Raw genomic sequence first — 19320 nt, 5'->3', positions numbered from 1 at the left:
GCAAATGCGTGATGTCCACTCACAAGGGCGGAATTTGTCTCGAGTGGAGGCCGAGTAGACACTCACTTCAGACGGCAATGAACAGCCAGATGAGTAGGAAGTCTTGACACAAACATCAGCGTGGAGCTTTTTGGTGCACTGAAGTGAATGATTTGAGTGGTGTCTTGGAAGTCCAAGAATCCCTGGATTTTTTATGCAACTCAAAAGGCGGACGGCTCCAGCAGAAAGGCCCTCAAAGCATCCGAAGGTTCTGGTCGAGCCAATAAGCGGGCTGGAGTACTTTAAGATCCCGCAGTTCGCAGCCTCGGGATCTCGAGACGTCATGCAGAGAATCGTGGCAGGAGACGCTGTCGACGAGCGGGGCGTCGTGCTCATGGAGGGGGACTGCTTGTCGGTATTCGACGGACATGTGGTGCAAGGGCACCTACTCCTGGTAATGTCGCGGTTTGGTGACGACGCGCCCAACAAGGAGTCGCTACGAATTCTGAATCGCTATGTTGGTTTTGTAACGACCTCCTTCGCCTCATATTACGTCCGCGCGATTCTAGCGGCTCAGGCACAACACGCTCCGGGGTGCTATGCTCGCAGCAACCAGCGTGTCACCTCTCCAACTTTCCGATCGAGACTACAAGGGATTATCGGATGGTTTCAGACCTGTGGATCCAGTGAATTCGACGGGTGGAAGGAAACTGACCTCTGTTGTCGCCCCAGACGAACTGACCTCCCCTGGTACAAGAAATGTTTCAAGGAGAAGATCTTGGCCGTGCTATGGCCACTATTGGAGGATACTTCCAATCTGCAGCCTTTAGTGGACCTCTGCAACAATCAGGAGGTGCTTAAAGGGTTGCGGCTCCCCCCTCCTCCAATCACAACCAAGTCCCTTTTCCGCGTGACTCCCAGTGCTTCCCCCGATTTCCCGCTTGGTGCCTGGGCCCAGAAGTCGCAGTTGGTGGCGAAATCGTTCGTTGGCTCTGTCTTCAGCATGCTCTACCGAGACGTGCCCCATTTGCAGTCTGCGATTGCAGCGGAAATCCTTCGCTTCTCATTGTTGATGGTGGACGAGGTGGCGGCCCTGGCGCAGAGGATGCAGAAGGCGTCGTCTGCCGCAGACGGGCTACTCTGGCCTTCGCTCTACATCAACGCTATAGCGGAGCACACGATTCAGAAGCTAGGCCCCATGCTGGCGTTGGATTTCGTTCCCTCAGAGTTCAGTCCTGGGGCTCGTTGGTGTTTTGATGGTGACGCGTTGCGACGGGTGGAGGTCTCGGGGCCACTAGCCACAGCCGCTGTCGGTTACGAAACGGTTGAGAGCCCATCCGCGAGGGAGCCGGCTCCACAGGAGCCCTACAATCTACCCATTGTGGAATTGTTGGAGTTGAGTGACGATACGATGACCAGCGAGGCCGGCTGCCAAGCGGTGTTTAAAGCATTCCAAGACAAATTAGATGAGCTGCACCCCCTAGAAAGCCAGCCAATCTCGGACAGCGCCCTGTTCGTGCACTTCAAGCTAAAGGACGCCTTATGGGATGCAACACGGCTGACGTGCACATCCAAGAGTCGCACTTCACTATATGAGCTGCTTCAGGACTTGCGAGAACACTACGACCGGTTGCCTGCTGACTCGGAGGAGCTGGCTGCTCATAAAGGTAGAGTCGAGCAATTTCGAAGTCTCCAGCAGGCTGTAAGTCGAGTTGGGCGGATTCAAATGATGTTGGCGGAACTCGAGTGATGTTCGCAACCTCAGAAGCAAGGAAGATTGATGCAGATACGATTCATGCAGATACCTCGAAGCTTCGAAATTTTGAAATCCAAAACATGAACCACTTCTGTCCTCGAGTTACAAGGCAGCCCAAGCTAGTTATCGTGGAGGTGCCCACTCGATTCCGACGGGAAACCTCGTTGCCTCTCTGTTGCGCTAATTGTGGCAGTCGACTGTCAACTGTTACCCTCGACAGCCCCGTGTCGATCTTGTCAGATTCGAAGCCCTTAAAGGAGGACGTTCAAGAATGTTTGCGCAATATGCCGGCAGCGGTGTCGGCTCTACCGCTGAAAGAGGCCATCGAGGTATCGATGCGACGTAAATGAATGAACAATGCTCTCGCTATGACGATAGACATCTCCACACACAGTTCAATATTGAATCCCCTGTTGCAGGTTCTGGACGACATCGTACATTTTAGTGCTGAATGAGTGACCGGACTTGACAATCAGCTTCTCAATGTACCTGATGACCTTGGTTTTGGGTAAGTCTGAACGAAACCGATACCGAAATGACTCCAAACTCCTCTTGCGGAAGCATGGAAGGCCAGAGTGGATCATCATCCGAACAAGAGGCACCAACAAGTGGGCAGCGTCCCTGGCAGCCAAAAAACCCTGCACGAACAGCTCCTTGAAGCGCAACACGCGGGAGCGGGGCTTGGGTCCCGCCAACAGCAACTCCCCCATCTCGGACGTGAGCTTGAAAGGAGCCTTCTCGAATCCCAGATCCCCACCAGGGGAAGAGTCGAAGAGGAATCCGAAATCGATGTGCAGCACATGCCCGTCCGCTGTGTAGAGCAGGTTGCCGTTGTGCCGGTCTTTTATTTGAAGAAGATAGGAGACGATTCCGTACCCGACCAGCGAGCGTAGGAAGTTGTCTTGTGCCCTTTGGAACCCCCGTGACTCCGGAGGGCCGTGCTCAGCCAGGTAGTACTCGGTGAGCGAGGAGTACCCCTTCTGGGCGATTTGGTGTCGAGACAGGGCCTCCGGGACCACTTCAATAACGCCTCCAGGGTGGCCATTGGTGCAAAGGGGGACTATTTTGTACGGCTTGAGCCTGATGTCGAGGTTGTTCATGTGGAACGCCGCCTGACAAATCTCTATGAACTGCACTGCCAATTGGTCTGTTCTGAGGTCATCTCGGGCCTTGAATATCAGTTTAAGGGACTCACAACCTCCCGCATCCGGCTGTTTGATAAACTCAACGAGCAACGGAACTTTGGCGGCCGACTGCATTATCCGGACAGAGCCACCCCGAGCACCAATCAATTGCCCACAGCCCTCTCGCGATGCGAACTCGATGACGGAGGAGACTGGCTCGAAGCTGACGTTCGTGGGCACGTCGGAGACGACGCTGGAGGTTGCAACTTTGGACAGCGGCGACTTTGACCTGAAAATTCGAGTGCGAAGACTAGGTCTCTCGGGGATGTCGATCGCCTCTGGTGCCCTTTCCCTAATATAACTCTCAAATGAACCAAGGAATACGTCGTGGAGTCTGGACGGAAGGAGGTCCTCGGCATAAGTCTGCTCCTGGGGTTGGAGGCTCACAAGGTAGTCGGAGACGGCGCAGACACGCTTGAAGGGGTGCATCTCCGCTTCCTCCACGCCAATGTTCTCTAAGAGGCGAGCGAGATGACCCTGTACCTTGGCCGTTTCAAGTCGCAGTTCCAACTGCCATGCGACAAGAAGACTACCTGCCTTAGATTTCGCGATGTGCGCTAGCTCAGCCTCCACCCATACGCTAACAGGAGAATCTAGCATGGTGATAGCCTGAGGAACGAACTCCAAAAATGAATCCGGAGTTCGGAAGAGTGGAAGGAGTAAGCAGTCTGCATCTGATGTTCTTAGCTCCCTCACCTGACGAGATCATCAGCAGAAAGTTTTCCATGCTCAAACTGAATGGTGACGTGTGCGTCCAAAAGAGCACCTCTGCTGATTGCATCCAACCGCAAAAGGTCTCCTTTTGCAACTGGAGCGACGAGATTGCAAGTGAAATCAGGCGCGTGTGAGGGTCCATCAGTATCTCAGTTTGGAGGGAACGAGCGACTTTCGCTGCTGCAATCGAGGCCGCGAATGAGTCATGGGATGGGAAAGATTCCAGTAGCACTCCGACGAGGCCGGGTCTAAACCTCCAAACCGACATGATGAACGCCGACCAGGCACTCACGCGTGCCTTGACCACGGGGCTGACTGCTTCCTCGTGCGGAGACAGTTGGTAGACCACGGAGTCCCCACGAGTCAGTAAGTCGGCTCGAGGGTTGGGGTCTGTTACTTGAGCAACGGCGGAAACGGAAACCCATTTTCGACTGCGAACCTTGAGATCCTGCTCTGGTGCTGTGCTAGGCAACAGCACTGGACATGCCGAGTCTGCAAGGGCGAGCAGTTGCAACAGCTTCAAGAGGGAACGGAAGTCTGCCTGGTTGAGAAAGGTGTTCGCACAGACGCTTGGATTCGATTTCGAGGACAGCCCTAGGCTCAACGAGACTCGGCGTTTACTGCACCTCTCCGGTTCGGGGTAATTCAACTTGAACCGGGCTCTGAGACGAGACGTGCTCATCGGATCAGCGGACTTGGCGAACGCCTTGAGAATGCCGGGTAGCGCGAGGCGTTCGCGGAGAAAGCGACTGTAGAGTTCTCTCAGAGCCGTACCAGCCGGAATGGACGAGACGTCCTCCACGCCTAATGTTGACGCGGTTCCCCAGAAATGGACGAGGAGTAGGACAACCCGCACCTGTGAAACGGTTTTCTCGGGTTTGGATACAGTGGGTGCAGCGTCGAATGTCCCAGTCTGAGGCTTGATGCACCGATTGCAGGTTACGACCGCGGACGGCTGCGGCTCCGCTCTGTCGCCAAGCGTGTAGCGTATCAGTGTAAACAGTAGCGCTTGCCAAGCGATCTGCGACAGCTGTCGACTCCGCAGAGCTCGACTGATCACCGTCCATAAGGAGCAAGTGTGCCTCGCCTGCTGTTGCCCAGACAAGAGCGAGAGGAAAACTCCGCCTAGACGAGTGCCGCAGCTGTACTGCTTGCTCATTAGATCAAGGACGCTGATGAGGGACGTCGCTCCGAGATCGGCGGGTCGCTCTATGTGGGCGTCGATTCCGTACACGGGATATGACTTGTCCAGTGTTCTACGTCGTATACGATTGTAGCTCTCGGCGAAGGCCTCCTGCCGGATACTGTTCGCGAACCGACTTGGATGCGACAGTGCTGGAAGATCCAGCAGACTCCCATCAATAGCTGACCAGGAGGTTAGGACTGAGTTGACCACGGCGTCTTGAGAGCATTCCGTGTGAGCCGATAAATTATTTAGCGACTCAAGCGAAACCTGCACTTGAGAATAGGATGCAGAGGTGAACAACGCATCAAGCCTCTTGTGGAGTAGAATAACTGGCAACAGTCCAACACACCGCCTCGCATCACAGCTGAGCGCGATGCCCATCACGTTTGACACTCCGGGTCCGTCAGGCAACCATGGGGCCTCGACGTTGACTAGAAGTCGAAGGGCAGGCACAGCCTCGAACGGAGTGAGGCAGATGTCTCGTATAATGCTGACAGTGTCGATGTAGGTCTTCCATCGGGTGTGAGTAGGCGACATTCCCTCAAAGAAACTCGCTGTAGACGCCGTGATTTCCGAGGCCAAGGCTTCTCCAGCCCCAGGTTGGTTGAGGGAGGCACGAGCGATGCCTCGATGAACCACCGCAGCCAGAGCCGCCTCAAAACAGGTCAGAGCGCTCTGTCGAACAAGCCACTGCCGCCCCATGCCCGTCTTTAGCAGACCCAGGCATACCTCTGGGTTGGCGGCGACGACGTGAGGGTTGTCGGCATAAATGCCGTTCCAATCGTGAATGAAGGCAGCAAGCACGGAAGAGCGCATCAGCGTCAGATCTACATCTACTCGAAGTCCTCTGATGCAGTTCAGGGTAACATCCGCCAGTACAGTGGGAGAAAAGCTGTCCAGGATGGTCTGCGTTGACCAGGTGCCCGCATTGGAGACAGACCCTTGAACGGGCTCCATCTCAACCACACTGCAGAGAACACGACTGCTACCGAGTCGGAAGAGGAGGGTGAGCAGCAACAAGCGACAGAGGTCTGGGTCTTCGGTTCGTTTGAAGTCAAGTCGGAGGAATGGATGGTACGGTGGTAGTGCCGAGCGAAGGGCATCTATCACCGCGGAGGTCGAAACATTCAGCAGACCTTGACACTCGGAGCAGATAGGCGCCAAGTCATCCAAGAGCTCCGGTTGTTGCTTGAAAAGAATCAGACAGAGGTCTGAGTAAGAACGAGCAGTTTTCTTTGGATTGTTGGTGCTTCTGCAGGTTACGTCGGCCATGAAGCCCAAATCCTCCGCGAGTATATACAGACAGGCTGCGAAGAGGAAGGGACGGCGTTGTAAAGGTAGCCCTAGCAGAGTGCCTGCAGCAGCGGGATTCAAGAGGTCTTGCACGTCGCGCAGGCAATCAGCCTCCCTATTCCGGTAGAGCGAGGCAGTTCTCAGAAATTTATATACACTACCAGCCACCTGGCTCCTTGATGACGGGAAGGCAACCCAGCCCTTGGGAGGCACCCATGTGATGTCTGGCCCCCCACTGTTGAGACACGCGCATGTTAAGCAGAGAATTACCGCACTACGAGCCGGGGCCGACTGCAGCAGATCGACGATCGCCTTCTCATCTGGATGGTGACTGTAGGTAAGCAAAAGGCGAAGGACGGCTTGATCGTACAACTCCCAGCACGAGTGAAGTGCTAGTGCTTGCGCCAAGAGCAAGAGATCGTTGTAGCCGAACGAGTTCCAGCTCTCACAAGCAGTCGCAAGCAGTTTGGAGGTCAAGGGATGGCACATAGTCGCGCTACGTCGGATAACAGAGTGGATCGGTTGAATGGCTGCCGAGACTCCTAGGTGGCTACCCAGTACTGACCACGCCAGGCTTTCTCCGCTTTGGAAGCCCGCCAAAAGCAGGTGTTCCATCTGCAGACAGTCCTCCGGACAGACATGTGGTCCGACACGCCTTAGAGTCTCAGAGGGGAACACGGCCAAGCAGAGTTCCAGGAGCGAGGGGAGAAGCAGGCTAAGCAAGGCTCCAGACGTCTGGGCCAGCAGAGCGCGCAGTCCGTCAGCCAGCTGAGTGGCTTCATAAGGGGAGAAGTCCAGGTTATCAAGAGAGTCCACAAGGTACAGCAAGCGGACGGAGTCCATAGACACCTTCATGCTCATAAAGTTCCGAACGAAGTCAGAGGGAGTCGTAACTCCACGGGCCAGGGCGCTCAATTCTTTCTGCACGGACCCGTGGCCAGTTTTTACGCTTTGTAGGTAGGTCGTAACGAAGTGTACCTTGGAGATCCGCTCACGGCCTTCGATGGCAACATTTACGCACATCGCTATGACAGCGATGTCACACCTGCAGAGCATGAATGAATGATCTAAGGCCTCAGCTTACCTCGGAAGTTGGAGGCACATGCGATGTTCACAAAACCTCAAACTGCCATTGCAACCACGAATAAGACATAGCACAGCCTGTATGTCCTCCGCCAGCTGCGAGTTAACAGGTTCCCTCCAATTCGGAAGGCGATCGACAACCATTCCGTAGGCCACCAGCAGGCAGTTCTTGCACTGATACCTGTACTGCTCAAGCGTCCTGCCGGCAAATGACGCTCGGTATGGAACCAGAGTCATTACGGCCAGTAACCCAACCACATGCAGCAGTTCATCGTCCGTCAAGGGCCTCTGCAGCATAAACCGCAGCAAGTTTAGCGTTCGGGCATCCGCTGGGGCCGAGTGCCACCTCGCAATGCTGGCTGTGAGGTCTCGGAACAACTGTGCCACGCCATTCATTGCACTCCAGTTTTAAGCAGCAAAATTGGCAGTTGAATGTCAGTTGATGTGGCGAGTGAACCGTAGAACGACCGAGGCAACGGTCAACAGTCGCCCAGGTCCACTAGAGAACGCCGTCGCAGCGAGATACGACGTGATTGAATTCCTAAAAAGCGCTGTGAATGCCCCAGGTATCTGTATCTGAGGCCTTGTCCACGATCGCACAGTGTCTGTCAGGGGAGAATCGCAACCCAACAGATATTCCTCAGCTGATGAAGTGCTTTGCTTATGGCGCGAAGGAGCTTAAGCTGCTAGAAAGGCTAATCAGCACAGTGGGGTTGAGTGGTAATAAAATCCAGAAGCCTCTATCACCCATGTCCTTAGCAGGCATTGCAGACGAAAGTGACACGCCAGTCACTTTGAGGGCCCTTGATGGTGGGCGGACGCTGGCTATCGTTCTGGCTAGACAGAAAGCCGAGGCTGAGGGCGTGCCAGAGCGACCTGCGTCCCCTAACGAAGTATTTCGCGGCATCCCGACGGGGCTATTGGAGGAGCTGGATAGAACTGAACTTCCAGCTTGGTTGGACCAGTGGCTTCTTCCAAAATTAAATGAGCCTGCGACCGAATATCTACCTCCGGCTGGGAGGCGAAACGCTCCAGCCATAGGAATTCGGGAGGTTGTCAGCTACAGGCATGGTGTAATGAAACGCCGGAAGGGAAGTCCACCTGATGATGTGCTCACCGAAAGGTCGATACTGCAGCAGGATTTCATCACAACAGGGAGAGCGCTAGGCATCCCCCATAGCGCTCTGCTGACTGTGTTGTCTCAGTCGAGGAGTACGAGCGGCAAGCTGTCACCCTGCAGTCACAGGGAAACCACGGAAAGGGAACCCGAGTCGAATGCCTCCAGTTTACCCTCGCAGCCTCTCCCTTTCATGCGGGCTCCCGTCACTACGTCTCAAAAGTTGAGTCAACTGAAGCGCAAGAGTCAGTGGCACGCCTACATCTGGTTCTCGTCTTGTCGGCGGCCAGAGCTACTTAGGTGCGGCGTGTCTAACAGACGCATCCAGACCATCGCAGGTCAGGAGTGGGTTGAGTTGCAGGTGGATGAGGGGAAAATGGCGGTCTTCCTGGACACTGCGCTGGACTTCTTAGAGAGATGGCCGTGTCCAGCGACTGTGAAGACTGTGGAGTCATCGACGAAGTCAGCACAGGCGAAACTTGCTCGCGCTGAATACAAGCAGTACTTCGGAAACATAATGAGGACTCCGTACAATTACTGCTCATCCAACGGTATCCTGCAGTTCGCAGAGGAGAACCCCGATGATGCTGTGCTGACCGTTCCGAATCTCGACAATGTGACACCTCTTACGCGCAGAGAGAGCCGACGGATAGAGCTGCCGAAGCTGCTGCATCCTGACTCCCTACGGCCTCAAGCGAAGCCAACTACGCCTTACGGGCTGTTGCCCCACTACTGCGCGTTGACCCTTGCGGGACTTCCACAGGAGAACGCACTGGTGAAGGAATTGCTGTGGGTCAAGGGGCCCTATCTGATGCAGGCGCGTGGCGTCGTACCTGACAGAAGGAATGCCATACTGGTTAATCGAGGGGGACGGATGGGACTTTATCTCGCTACCGTTCATTTGGGACGAGGAGATGGTTAGACTGGAGGTCACGATGGGTGGAGATGTCCCGAAGACGGAGCCACATCAGTCTGTTCTGGTAGCGGTTGACGTCGCTGGGGACGTTGTCTGGCGGCATGGGAAGATTGAAATGTCTAATGAGGATACCTCGATTGGCATTGTAGCTGATACGGGAGAAATCACGCTGAATCCTGGCAACGAACTACCATCGTGGTTGCCAGTGGGTGCACCTCAGGAAGGCGCTTGGCGCGCTCTACCAGACCCGTCTTTGGTGGAAACGGAAATCATAGGCCCAGGATCAGTTGTTGTGTTCGAAATGCAGAAGGGTCTATTGGCTGAAGGACTGGTTGTTGACTCTGACGGCTACCAGCTTCATATGCAGTCCATGGAGACAAACGACAAAATGTTCACAGACAAGTCACACCTGGTTGGAGTGCTCGACTGCCACGTCGACAAGCGTTCCGAATCATGGGTACTGCAGCTGCCCCAGAAGCCTCCCAAGAGCCTGCCAAACAGCTTAGCAGCTTCTCTGCTGAGCATGACAGGTACCAAGGTAGTGATGCTAGTCAGTCGCAAGACGGACCTTGTGCAAGCCCGACAGGAGCGGGTTTGGGAGTCGGGGCAGCCTATACTGAGCTTGCTCTGCCCTCCAGAAGCAGACGAACCAAGCTTCAAACGACGCAAGGTCGCGGATTCCTTTTCCGACAGCGCAACGCCGCTGAAAGAGGAGCACGACAACTCGACACCAGTGAAGGAGGAGCGGCCTGCAGACGAGATCCCCAAACGAATCACCCATAGTATCTCGCGGAATGCACATAAGGCTCTGAGTCAGGATGGTATGAGGCTCTGATTTTTTTTTCTGCAGGTGTCATGCCTGTGACGCATGTTCTATTTATCCGGTTCCGAAAATACTTCTCTAAGTTACGAGTCTTTCTTGAATGTAGATCCTCCAATCATTCGTCACAAGATTGCATTCATCAACGTCTGACAAGCAAAAGCCCCTCCCTTCGCGCTGCCGCCTTAGCCTTGTAGGATCGGTGCATGTGCATGCAGCCACCTATCAGAGCCAGGATAATGACGGTTACAAACAGAGACACCATCACTTGGGACTGAACAGATACGTCAGGACCATCAGTGCTAGTTGGGGGAATCAACGTTGTAGTGACGTTGACCCATGCTTGGGACAGCAGCTTTTTTGCTGCGTCCTGGTGCTCCGACACAGTCGATGCATAACTTACCATATCCTTCAGACCACCAGTACCCACGACGCTGACCATGACAGGCAGAAATTGAGGCCCAGCTTGTTTATTCAACCGCATCTACCGTTAAAGATGTGTTTTGAGACGCTTGCGGTAGATTTGGCAACGTCACGTATTTCAGTAGATATGTACGCATCGCCCGCTGCCACCTTAGAATGATCCGACGTAATAGGCGATAGGACTATGTATGGCACGGCGTGTAGGCCTTGTGCGATTGTACGCTTTTACTGCAAGGGCAATCAGCAACATGCCGAGTACAGCCAATATGAGGCCAACGATCGTATATGCCGCAATGGGTTCAATTACAGGAGCGGGTGCAGTAGAGGTGTGGGGAGCAGCGGAAGTGGATGGCGTGGCGCCGCCAGTGACATTGGCGACAAGAGATGAAATTCGGGAACTAATGCGACCTTCGCTTTTCAGCAGGCCCTGTAGACCGGACGAACTCATGCTTGCCACGAGTGGCGCCCACTTGCCTTTCGGGGCCCCACGTCTGCTAATTCGCATCTTCAATTGGATATATTGTTTGTTATTGCGACTCAGATACAGCAGAGATAGGGCCTTCCTCTTTGATGGTGATGTCAAATGCTCCTCACGCGGTCCAGCCGCAGTCTGCAAAGTTTGATGATTTTGAGGCCACTCGGCGCATCTCAAATCGACAGGGCTTCGTACCCAAAAGCACCTCAAGGTTATTGCGTGCACTGCATGATGCGTACCCAAGCACCTCAAGGTTATTGCGTGGACTGCATGATGCGTACCCAAGCACCTCAAGGATATTGCGTGCACTGCATGATGCGTACCCAAGCACCTCACGGTTATTGCGTGCACTGCATGATGCGTACCCAAGCACCTCAAGGTTTGGTTGGTTCAGCGACAAATCGGCAAATGCCATGGCGGTGCTTTCTCAGCCTCCTGGCACTGGGGCTCCTTCCTGTGGCCTCAGAGACCGATGACGTTACTTCATGGATAGAGTCAGATGTAACATGGTTGGGCATCCTGCTGGTTTTGCTGCAGGGCCATTCCGTGTGCGCTCCTTACGCGGCAGAACTTGACATCGGGTCAGCTACGAATAAATTAAAGTGGAATATTCAGGTACGAACGATAAAAGGAAAATCGATTATCAATTTTTATTAATTAATTTTACGCTATTTCCTGCAGACGGGGTCCTTAATTCACGGTCCGTCGCTTCTCCATTCTACCCTGACACTCCTGCGCTCTGCGCCGTTCAGAGCGAGCAGCGCTCTTAGTCTTCTCGCCCAAGAGCCCCTCTCAGCCTTGGTTATGGAGAACCCGCCGCGAATGCCACCCACGTCGTACCTTTTGGAGTCGCTGCACGCGCTGGAGGAGGACGGCAGCCCTGTAGAGTGCCAGGCGGTGGTAGGGCAATGTGACTCGCATTTATTGGGCTGTCCGAAAAGAACGTGCTTTCCATACTGTTTTCCAGCTTTTGTGCTCTCTGGCCAAGTTCAATCACCTGGAATACCGAATGCTTCGATCGAAGGACGACCCTTCGTTTCGCATCACTGACGTGGAAGACGATAAACTGGACGACTTCGTAACTCTCCGCAACATGTCCCGCTTCGCGAAATTCCCGGTGGTGAACTTCCAGGTGATCCGGTACGACCCGCTGGCCGAGGATTTGCCGGCTGTCCAACGTGTGGGCGTGCGGCCCGCTCCGCAGCCGTACTATAACCTCCGTGACGCTGGCGTCAACTTCGAGAAGGCCCTGACTCCCATACGCAAGGGAAGGGCCCTGGTAGTGGACTTGCTGGGATACGGAGGCGAAGGAGATGTGTGGACGGTGTGTTATCCAGGCGACAACGGAATCGAATTTAAGGCGCTGAAAACATACAGTAGAAATCGGAAGAAATACAAGAGTAGAAGGACGTAAGTAACGTCAATTCTTTCCAGAAGGACATAATTAATAATGTTTATTATTATTATTTCCAGATTAGAAATGAAGAACTGGAAAGCGTTTTGGGAGACAATTCGTTGGACCGACATTCTCGATAAGCATCGCTTTATGGTTCCTGATGAGATCTGGCATATAGGGACACAGTCTACCACTAACAGCCGACTGTCGTTGCCGTACGCTACTCTGATGCCGATCATGCTGGCCTCTCTTGACAATCTTGTACGACATTACTTCTATTCTTTTTGACTAATCTTTCAGCAGGTCACAGACGCGCCCTGCCTGTCCGAGCGTTTCCTCGCTCGCCTTTCCTTTAAGATTCTATTATCTCTGCAGGACATTTTCGAATTCGATTTGGTATGGTATGACCTGAAAACCAGGAACATACTGTTGAAGAAATCCGAAAATCCACAAGGAAAGTCACGAAATGAACACTATATATTGGTTTCCTCCATATTTATTATTTCGTTACTCATCGGCGCTCCAGTCGGCCCCCACCTCCCATGCTCGTATGACTGGTTGGATTTTGTGGTCACTGACTTGGGCTTCATCTACGAGGAAGGGTGGAATATGGGTTTGCCCGGCCCAGGTTCAACCAACTACCGCCCCCCTGAGGTTGTGCTGGGAACAGGATGTGAGGAGTATTCACCAACTTTCAGCGATTGTTGTCTAATTATTTCTCAGCTGTTCCTGCTCAATCTAAGTCAATGCTTTTCCCGTTCGGAGTGACCTTGTACTTTGCGGCCTTCAAGAAGTGGGTTTCATCATAATTGTTCCTTCAGTTCATCGTTTTCAGAGTCCCCTTCAAAGAGGTCCAGTTTCAGGAGCTGAAGGATCAACATTTTCCGAAATCTCCGCCTGTGGATTTCCAGGATTCGGATGTTCAGTGGTCCGCAGAATTCCAGTGGGTATCATTGTTAAACCTGCATAATTTTACAGTGATCTTCTGCGACGAGTTCTGGATTTCGACCCGGAAAGGCGTCCAACAGTTCTGGAAGCTCTCCTTCATCCTTTCCATCTTCGGTGAGTACCGCAAACGCCGCTGACACAGCTTCGCCAGGTCCCTTGTCTACGAGTTCCTCGAAACCAGTGGTGACAGACGACTGGTTTGACCACTGTGCAGTGATGGCTAGCAGCTGACGACGAACGTTTGCTCGATCTGTCAGGTATTGAAGGTTAGGCGTTTTTGATCTGGATGCCACGGCGCCAAAGTGGAACTTCAGACCCACGTGAACCCCTGAGACGTATGATTGAAGTGAATGGACCAGAGTAATGGTAGAAAAGGCACCTACCTGAGTGATGAACCAATTGAGTTTCAGGCTGGCGTTGAGTCCTGGCTCTCTTGTTGCGTGGTTGGCACACGTCGACTGTCACCTTTTTCCGGTCAAGCAGCGTCTCCAGCGCCCACGGATCTGTGGAAGCTGCCTCTGTCATTCCCGCTTCTATGACGGGTTTGAGATCCATGTTGTGCGGTAAAAATGCCTGGACCACTTTCGATAGTCGGCAGCATACTCGGATAACATGGCTCAGGTCCACACTCATTGAGGATGGGCTCTGCAGTGGACCGTAGCGCCTATAGTGGCTGCCCCATGGCGGACTAAGATACGCCCAATCGAATCGGACTTCCTTCCGAAAGCAGCGTGCGAGAAGGTGTGCGTCCCCCCGGATGAAGTCTGTACGGTGAAAAACACCGTATACGCGAGCGTTCACGGAAGCTGGTAAGGATGAAGGAGGCTTGGTGAATGAAAAAAAGGAATGGAACGCAACCCACCATCGCGGATCGTTTTTTGACTGGATTCAACTCCGATGACGTAGCCTTTCTGGGCCATGGATATGCTGTTGCCCCCCACACCAGAGAAGGCGTCCAGACACAGAGAGTCTTGTGGAATTAGGCTGGCGTCTTCCACGGCGATAGCTTCAGGCGTGATGCTGGAGGCGATTTTCTCAGAAAATACGCACCCGTGGTCCGCCTTTGAGAATATCCAGTGACGGCGGAGGAACCATCGACGCGCCCTGAGGGGGAGTAAGTTAGTCTATGTACGTTAGACTCACTTGTCCTGTTTCGCCGATGCACTGAAGTTATACTCGTCGTAGACCCGCTGCTGGACTGACAAGGGCCCCTCGTAAAAGGCTGTCTCCGTTGGCGCCACGGCTGCCGTCGCGGCTCGGGCCATGAAGCCATTGGATTCGGTCGGGTAGTCGAACCTGTCTGGTTCCACGGCGGGGAGCGGTTCGCCGCTGTTCTTTGGGGACAGCAGTCGCTGCGGGGTGTAGGTGTCGAAGCCCATACCAATTCACGAATTCTGACGGTTCGTGCTGTGTGCAGTGTAGGTCTGTGACGTCTGGCGTTGTGTACGTCATCTATATCATGTATGTCATGTCTGGTGTAACGCGGTGTTTACATCGATTATTTTCTCAATTTCCTATGCACATCCCGGATAACTTGAACGTCCTTTCACGGACAGAGGTCAATCGCAGTCTGAAGGACGACTTGCCTCCCTATGGTCTTGGACTGGACACCCGACATCCCTTGGATGACCCCTTGAGATTGCAGAAAGCCGAAGCAGTCAAGATGCAGATGCTGGGAGCCGTTCATGGCCTGCATGCTCCTCTGCGTAAGTGGTGTGTATTGTTCTGTCTTCATTGTGTTGCAGGTTTGCTTCATGAGCGCTCGGGACCTGCCAGGGCTAGACGTCTACCAGGAGGGCCAGCGTCGAGCCTTTTGAGCTTGGATGTGGTCATGGGTCGCAATGAAGAGATCGATTTTGAAGATTACCTCAACGTGGAGATGCCAACGTCAAAGGTTCAAGATATCCATCGAGAAATCGAGAAACGTTTTGGTTAGTCTGCCCTATGATAGGCAAAAAGGAGATGTCGTGTGCCTTGCAAGTGCGCACAGATTTACTGTAGTCGGATTGACGATCACAGGACAACAAAGTCAGATTACACACTGTAGCACACCGCTCAGAACTCATGCCTTCCAACTACGTCGGCCCATGTTGGGCTCTGATTTTGCCGATGCAAGGCTTCGAAAACTTCTGGGGGGCAGCGTTCACTTTCTCGAAATGCTCCCATCAGATTAACACTCCTCTCGATGCCAGAGGTCAGATGCAGTGATGCGGTGATACAATTGTAGATGTCAAGAAATGATCGTTCTGCGACTGGTGACGGGGTGTGGGGGAGGGTGCTGGGAGTGGATGGGTGCTTGTAATCAGACTCTGACGGGACGATCCACAATTCGGCCTCTTTTTGTATCATCACGTTTGCTATTTTTTCGGAATTCGTCAAAACCCCACGTCGAAAACTACACAACGATTTCTCCTCTCCTGCGAAGTGCATCCGCATTAAGCTTCTCACTGCCATCGCCGCCAACGTGAAGGACCTCCCCAAGGCTCTTTAAGGTCCCTAGAATCACGTAGGCGAACACGTAGGACAGACTTCTAAGCGCCACGAAGATAGTAAGAGCAACACCAATGACGCGTTTCACTGAGGGTATATCTGCGGGGAGGTACACGTCAAAGATGAAGGATCTCTCGTTTAATCTTTCTCGGTCGGACTCCTTCAAACGCACGATGAGGACGATTTGTAAAACTAGAATGAGAACATCCAACAGAAACATCCACACTAGGTAGACCTTGTAGATGAGGCGGCACAGATGCAATGAATCGCGCGTACCAACGTGGAGAGCAACCAGGCCAAACACAGCAAAAGCAGCGGAGACACCTGCGCTCGCCCAGACTGGGGCTGACATATGCGAGGCCAAAGGTACACCGGCGAGAAATACGAACCCCGAGACAAATGTTGCCGCGAAGAAGAATACCAACCCGGGGACCAGGGCACAAGGACAGACCCCACAGCACCGTCCATAACTGGGGCTGCTCCTAGGCATTATGACAAGAAATATGGAATAGATTGCAAAGATACGTGTCTCTCTGGCCGAGACTTATGGTGTCAGTGTGAAACTCCCGCCTTTGGCAGAAAGTAGACGCCCGCGGGACTGTAGGTTACGCCACTTGTCCCGGAGCTGCAATTGGTTTCTTGGCGGGAAGTATTGGTCAGCCCTCCAACGCTGCGTTCCACACCCCTCAAAGCATCACAGTTTCTATAAGCGACCACTTGGCACCCAACTCATTGACAAGGCTAACGAAGTACCTTTCCTCGTTCTCACCCCAGCGGGTGCGTCTAGGTACCAACCTTACATCAGTCATTTTATTAATTTCAGAGGCGCTTCATGTGTGGCATACAAGATCGTGCAATCAGTCTGAAGGAAAGCGCCAAGAACGCTGCATGTGAGAGCCTAGGGTGGCCCCAAGTAGACAGTGCAAGGTGTGTATTCCGGTTTTGCGGGGCGCTTCGACCAGCGTTGTTGTCCATGGCTGACTCCCGCCTCCAGTTAGCGCGCCTACGTTGGATGTCAGACGAGTTTGACAGCGAGATTCTCCTCAATCGCCTTCACACACGTGTGGCCACACGACTACACAGAGTGTGCTACAAACATGGCGGCATCTTTACCAAATGCGGGCAGTATCTGGGGCACCAGGGAGTGCTGTTGCCACCTGCGTATGAACAGATCCTCAGTCCTCTGGTTGATTGGTAGGTGACTTTCTTGTACATCGCATTTCATCGTCGTTTCACATTTTTCCGTGCAAGGCCAACTCGGTTTAAACACATCACCCACGTAATGGAGAGGTCTTTCGGACAGCCTGTGGCCAAGTTGTTCAGATACATTGATCCTGTACCTTTAGCGACAGGAAGCATCGCACAGGTGCATAGAGCCACCCTATCTGATGGGGTAGGCCATGCGCATGTGGAAACAGTATATTATGTTTCAATATTGAAAGCAAACCTTTGCAGCGCGAGGCGGCCGTGAAGGTTCAGCACCCAAACGTCGAAAAGGAAATGGTCGCCGATTTATTGGCAATAAGAATAATTAATTATTTCCTGCGGAAAATCCTTCCAGACTACGACCTCAGTCCCTACATCGAGGCTATCACACGCAATCTTCCGCTTGAAACTGATTTTCGAGCTGAAAGGCAAAACGGAGAGCGAATGCAGCGACTGCTGGACCTGGTTCCCCTTCGGGGTTCCGGCGTCCGCCTGCGGATTCCCAGTCTGGTGCCGGAGCTCTGCGCTCGGAAGGTGTTGACTATGGAGTACATCTCGGGGCTGTCAAATGCCCAAAGCAGTCCTGAAGCAGCGAACCTTTTTTCCGATTTCGTGGCTTCGTCTTTGTTCGTACATGGGCTGTTACATGCCGATCTGCACGGGGGGAACGTCGCGGTCAGGTCTATTGAAGCATCCACAGGTGAGGACGGGTCTTCGCTGAAGCGCTAGTGTATGTTGAAATTAGATCCTCAATACGCCACTCTCTCGTAATATCTTCAATGTCTTTATTTCGTATTCCCAGGCTTGGAAGTGGTTGTAATGGACCACGGAATGTACCACCAGATATCGGAGAACACTCGCCGGAGTCTTTGTGACCTGTACCTATCCATTGGCGCCAACGACCCAGAGTTGGGCACGAGGGCTTGTGTAAGGCTTGGGTTCGCAGCCCCGAGCGCCGCCTACAAGGCCATTTCGGATTTGACGTTGGAGTCTGTAAATCTCGGCGGCATTGCCAATTTCGGGTCGAAGATGAAGGATTTGCGGTTGCAACCCGGTCATAGAGGAGCCAGTGACTTGATTTTCGTGATGCGAGTCCTCAACTTGAGTCAGACCCAACACTCCAAGCTGCTAGGATCGCCTGAGAGACGCCTTCGTACCCACATTCGCCGTTGCATTGAAGGCAACAATGTTCCATCTCTGGAAAATCCGAATCTCACAAGCAGCGAGGTGTACTACTCAAGCACCGGCTTATTACGCCTTCGTCGGCTGGCGACGAGCTATGTCCTCGTTCCTTGGCAAGACTTGTGTGCACAGGCTCGGCTTACGATGTTCCAGAATGGCTACGGATGCCTCTCCTGGCTGTGTGCTTCTTGAAAGAACCTGAGGACGGCCTCATTTACCGTGAACACAACATAAAAATCCGAGCGACGCAGTACCCAGTCCACAAAGGCAGGACGTTAATCAGCACGACGACGTGTCGAAACCAGCGGCTTATATGCCGAGAGTTGCACTTCACTAGGGCGCCCCAGAGCGCAACCACGACTCCTGCCTCCATGGCCACCAACGTCCAGTCAGCGGGGTTAGCCAGCGAGTCTGTACCACAATCAAGTGCCAGCCGACTGAGGAAAAACGCCAAGGTCAGGCTTAACATCTTGGTATCTATCAGAGGTGGACGGGCGTTTGTTGCCGGACGAAGACGTGACGAAGTGGACCGCCTGAGATCTCTGACCAAGGTTTTATGCTTGTTGGGGATTACTTTCGTATCTAGCTTGGGCATCAAGCGTTCTTCTGTCGTCATTGGAAGAAGCAGGCATGACCACGTGACAGGAGTGCCTTCCGTTGTGAGACGCAACAACATCGAATTCGTGATTAATGCACCCGTATACCAACCGAAGGTAGGTGTTCCTTGTCTTTTGTACCATGTAGATGTCAGGTCCCCAGTTCCATTCCCACCTCGCGGGAGTCCAAGCTCGCAGACCTGCTTTCGAGGGACGTTGTAAGTAAAACGGAGCTTCAACGTTTGGCTTGGCGGGGATGCACTCCAGGAATGAGGCCCCTGTGTTGGCAGCTGTTGTTGAACTGTCTTCCGCTGGATAAGCGGTCAAGGCCTTCGTGTCGAGTCGCGCTTCGCACGGACTACTGGCGATTGGTGGATCTGCACTACGCGCAACTGGTATCGAACCTTCAGTCAAAAGAGAGATCGCAAGATACTCTCCGTTTGGCTAGAGTTAACACACCTCTGGATGTCTCACTGGCCAATGAGGAATGCGTGGAGAACCAAGAGGTGAGGGATGGCCTCCCAGCCTGTCCATTATACTTCCAGGTCCTTTCTTC

General features: G+C 53.3%; 11 protein-coding genes across 20 annotated transcripts; 6 read left to right on the top strand and 5 right to left on the bottom strand.

Moving 5' to 3' along the window:
- Positions 1 to 193: 193 nt before the first annotated feature.
- KVP17_004999 (uncharacterized protein) lies at positions 194 to 1729 on the top strand (the record flags this gene model as incomplete). Its single annotated transcript, XM_068523694.1, has 1 exon — positions 194 to 1729. One exon carries the CDS (start codon positions 194 to 196, stop codon positions 1727 to 1729), a length of 1536 nt encoding a protein of 511 aa, XP_068378696.1.
- Positions 1730 to 1815: 86 nt separating this feature from the next.
- KVP17_005007 (uncharacterized protein) lies at positions 1816 to 2085 on the top strand (the record flags this gene model as incomplete). Its single annotated transcript, XM_068523709.1, has 1 exon — positions 1816 to 2085. The coding sequence occupies one exon, from the start codon at positions 1816 to 1818 to the stop codon at positions 2083 to 2085; it is 270 nt and encodes an 89-aa protein (XP_068378710.1).
- A 45-nt stretch (positions 2086 to 2130) lies between these two features.
- KVP17_005000 (uncharacterized protein) lies at positions 2131 to 7591 on the bottom strand (the record flags this gene model as incomplete). Of its 2 annotated transcripts, none has more annotated exon segments than XM_068523696.1 (3): positions 2131 to 3528; positions 3542 to 7157; positions 7197 to 7591. In XM_068523696.1, 3 exon segments carry the CDS (start codon positions 7589 to 7591, stop codon positions 2131 to 2133), a joined length of 5409 nt encoding a protein of 1802 aa, XP_068378698.1.
- A 161-nt stretch (positions 7592 to 7752) lies between these two features.
- KVP17_004990 (uncharacterized protein) lies at positions 7753 to 10063 on the top strand (the record flags this gene model as incomplete). Of its 3 annotated transcripts, XM_068523677.1 has the most annotated exons (3): positions 7753 to 7902; positions 7930 to 9101; positions 9130 to 10063. In XM_068523677.1, 3 exons carry the CDS (start codon positions 7753 to 7755, stop codon positions 10061 to 10063), a joined length of 2256 nt encoding a protein of 751 aa, XP_068378680.1. The 3 variants fall into 3 exon arrangements, with proteins under 3 accessions (XP_068378680.1, XP_068378681.1, XP_068378679.1); XM_068523678.1 differs by having other exon boundaries at positions 7753 to 9234; XM_068523676.1 differs by lacking the exons at positions 7753 to 7902; positions 7930 to 9101 and having other exon boundaries at positions 9344 to 10063.
- A 127-nt stretch (positions 10064 to 10190) lies between these two features.
- KVP17_004997 (uncharacterized protein) lies at positions 10191 to 10532 on the bottom strand (the record flags this gene model as incomplete). The annotated part of the gene is made up of 1 exon (XM_068523691.1): positions 10191 to 10532. The coding sequence occupies one exon, from the start codon at positions 10530 to 10532 to the stop codon at positions 10191 to 10193; it is 342 nt and encodes a 113-aa protein (XP_068378693.1).
- An 822-nt stretch (positions 10533 to 11354) lies between these two features.
- Positions 11355 to 13521, top strand: KVP17_005003 (uncharacterized protein; the record flags this gene model as incomplete). Of its 2 annotated transcripts, XM_068523702.1 has the most annotated exons (8): positions 11355 to 11561; positions 11628 to 11846; positions 11914 to 12356; positions 12420 to 12603; positions 12643 to 13015; positions 13066 to 13135; positions 13178 to 13404; positions 13433 to 13521. In XM_068523702.1, the coding sequence occupies 8 exons, from the start codon at positions 11355 to 11357 to the stop codon at positions 13519 to 13521; spliced, it is 1812 nt and encodes a 603-aa protein (XP_068378704.1). The 2 variants fall into 2 exon arrangements, with proteins under 2 accessions (XP_068378704.1, XP_068378705.1); XM_068523703.1 differs by lacking the exons at positions 11355 to 11561; positions 11628 to 11846; positions 13178 to 13404; positions 13433 to 13521 and having other exon boundaries at positions 11956 to 12356; positions 12646 to 13110.
- Positions 13299 to 13923, bottom strand: KVP17_004992 (uncharacterized protein; the record flags this gene model as incomplete). Its single annotated transcript, XM_068523680.1, has 2 exons — positions 13299 to 13618; positions 13674 to 13923. The coding sequence occupies 2 exons, from the start codon at positions 13921 to 13923 to the stop codon at positions 13299 to 13301; spliced, it is 570 nt and encodes a 189-aa protein (XP_068378683.1).
- Positions 13924 to 14087: 164 nt separating this feature from the next.
- On the bottom strand, positions 14088 to 14669 carry KVP17_005004 (uncharacterized protein; the record flags this gene model as incomplete). 2 transcript variants are annotated; one of them, XM_068523705.1, is made up of 2 exons in its annotated part: positions 14088 to 14394; positions 14434 to 14669. In XM_068523705.1, the coding sequence occupies 2 exons, from the start codon at positions 14667 to 14669 to the stop codon at positions 14088 to 14090; spliced, it is 543 nt and encodes a 180-aa protein (XP_068378707.1). The 2 variants fall into 2 exon arrangements, with proteins under 2 accessions (XP_068378707.1, XP_068378706.1); XM_068523704.1 differs by lacking the exon at positions 14088 to 14394 and having other exon boundaries at positions 14430 to 14669.
- A 137-nt stretch (positions 14670 to 14806) lies between these two features.
- On the top strand, positions 14807 to 15226 carry KVP17_004996 (uncharacterized protein; the record flags this gene model as incomplete). Of its 2 annotated transcripts, XM_068523689.1 has the most annotated exons (2): positions 14807 to 14996; positions 15036 to 15226. In XM_068523689.1, 2 exons carry the CDS (start codon positions 14807 to 14809, stop codon positions 15224 to 15226), a joined length of 381 nt encoding a protein of 126 aa, XP_068378692.1. The 2 variants fall into 2 exon arrangements, with proteins under 2 accessions (XP_068378692.1, XP_068378691.1); XM_068523688.1 differs by having other exon boundaries at positions 14807 to 15226.
- Positions 15227 to 15685: 459 nt separating this feature from the next.
- Positions 15686 to 16132, bottom strand: KVP17_005002 (uncharacterized protein; the record flags this gene model as incomplete). 2 transcript variants are annotated; one of them, XM_068523701.1, is made up of 1 exon in its annotated part: positions 15686 to 16132. In XM_068523701.1, one exon carries the CDS (start codon positions 16130 to 16132, stop codon positions 15686 to 15688), a length of 447 nt encoding a protein of 148 aa, XP_068378703.1. The 2 variants fall into 2 exon arrangements, with proteins under 2 accessions (XP_068378703.1, XP_068378702.1); XM_068523700.1 differs by having other exon boundaries at positions 15686 to 16000.
- Positions 16133 to 16612: 480 nt separating this feature from the next.
- KVP17_005001 (uncharacterized protein) lies at positions 16613 to 18360 on the top strand (the record flags this gene model as incomplete). 3 transcript variants are annotated; one of them, XM_068523698.1, is made up of 4 exons in its annotated part: positions 16613 to 16670; positions 16698 to 16974; positions 17199 to 17686; positions 17789 to 18360. In XM_068523698.1, 4 exons carry the CDS (start codon positions 16613 to 16615, stop codon positions 18358 to 18360), a joined length of 1395 nt encoding a protein of 464 aa, XP_068378700.1. The 3 variants fall into 3 exon arrangements, with proteins under 3 accessions (XP_068378700.1, XP_068378701.1, XP_068378699.1); XM_068523697.1 differs by lacking the exons at positions 16613 to 16670; positions 16698 to 16974 and having other exon boundaries at positions 17281 to 17686; XM_068523699.1 differs by lacking the exons at positions 17199 to 17686; positions 17789 to 18360 and having other exon boundaries at positions 16613 to 16978.
- Between the last annotated feature and the right edge of the window lie 960 nt (positions 18361 to 19320).

Source organism: the organism of the source record quoted next (genome assembly GCF_019968985.1).
Source record: "MAG: Porospora cf. gigantea B chromosome Unknown PgB_NODE_136_length_34680_cov_119.424, whole genome shotgun sequence".
NCBI lineage: Eukaryota > Apicomplexa > Conoidasida > Eugregarinorida > Porosporidae > Porospora > Porospora cf. gigantea B.
This window is presented reverse-complemented; position numbering and strand designations above follow the sequence as displayed.